The sequence below is a fragment of the Mus musculus genome, chromosome 7 (assembly GCF_000001635.26).
Source record: "Mus musculus strain C57BL/6J chromosome 7, GRCm38.p6 C57BL/6J".
Taxonomy (NCBI): Eukaryota; Metazoa; Chordata; class Mammalia; order Rodentia; family Muridae; genus Mus; species Mus musculus.
In genome coordinates, this window is record NC_000073.6 from 10,633,321 (window position 1) to 10,634,689 (window position 1,369).

The 1,369-nt window shown below is 37.5% G+C and overlaps 1 protein-coding gene across 1 annotated transcript; it reads left to right on the forward strand.

The window, feature by feature from the left end:
• The first annotated feature begins 266 nt into the window (after nt 1-266).
• On the forward strand, nt 267-1,163 carry Vmn1r70 (vomeronasal 1 receptor 70). The gene has a single exon (NM_134228.1). It carries the CDS (start codon nt 267-269, stop codon nt 1,161-1,163), a length of 897 nt encoding a protein of 298 aa, NP_598989.1.
• Nucleotides 1,164-1,369: the final 206 nt, after the last annotated feature.

Below are 1,369 nucleotides of genomic sequence, written 5' to 3' on the forward strand. Positions count from 1 at the left end.
GACTTGAACAGCTCTGGCTACAAAAGCACTGACGTTAATATTCCCACATAAACATCTAAGACCATGTACATGGTTAAAATTAAAAAAAAAAAAAAAACTCATGAAAGTACTTTATTTTTACATCTGATTTCATAAAAGTCTAATATAAATATTATATTTGAGTGTTTAATACCACAAATCTTATGTACAATGAGATCTTTGTCCTTCATGTCCACTGTGAAGTGCTGAGATCCAATATTGATTGACATTCTCCATAACATAAGAGAATGACCTCCAGAGACCTAACCTTGGGGATCTTTTTTCTGTCCCAGATTGTGCTAGGAATGCTGGGGAACTCAGCCTTGCTTTGTTGTTTTATCATCGCTGACTTCACTGGGGTCAGGACAAGGCCTATAGACCTAATTGTTAAACACCTGACCTGGGCCAACATCATGGTTGTTCTCTGCAAAGGAATCCCTCAGACAATGACTGCATTTGGTCATACATATTTTCTAGACGATATTACATGTAAACTTGTCTTTTATTTGCATAGAGTTTGCAGGGGATTTTCCCTTGGTTGCACATGTCTGTTGAGTGTCTTTCAGGCCATCACTATTAGCCTCAACAATTCCAAGTCAGCACAGTTCAAAGCCAGAGCTCCCAAAATCATTAGTTCTTCTCTGGTCCTGTGCTGGTCCCTGTGCCTACTTGTAAATACCTTCATGATCCTAACAGTGACTGACATGAAAGATAAAAGAAATCTTACTGAATTTAGACAATTGGTGTACTGTTCAGCAGTAAAGAATTTCAAACACATTCACACAGTATATGCAATCATATTGGCCTTCAGTGATGCTATATGTTTGGGACTCATGGTGTGTACCAGTGGATCCATGGTGTTGTTCTTAGTCAAGCATAAGCAGAAGGTCCAGTATATTCACAGATCCTTGGCTACTAAGTCATTTAATGAGACCAAAGCCACACAAAGTATTTGTATGCTAGTGAGCAGTTTTGTAGTTCTTTATGGAACTTCTTTCATCTTAATGATGTATTTTTCTTTCCAGGATGGAACAGATACATGGCTGGTCAGTGTCAATGTGGCCATGAGTGCATGCTTTCCAGCACTCTGCCCCTTTCTGCTCACCAGAAACTATACTAGGGTTTTTAAGCTCTGCAGTATTTAGGATGTATCAAGGGCCATTTTTATTCTTGTGTAGCCAGCCCTTAAAACATATACTGTACACACTATTTTATTTTCAGTAAGTAATGTTCACATCAGATCCTCAATGTAGGTATCATATCTCCCCATACTCTTGAATCCAATTACTTTCAATTATTTCAATATAGAACATTTTAGTATTAGATAATTTTAATTGGGGGATATATAGGT

Bases quoted from the DNA above. Each gene is read 5' to 3' on its own strand.
- Vmn1r70 (NM_134228.1), top strand. From the start codon at position 267: ATGACCTCCAGAGACCTAACCTTGGGGATCTTTTTTCTGTCCCAGATT.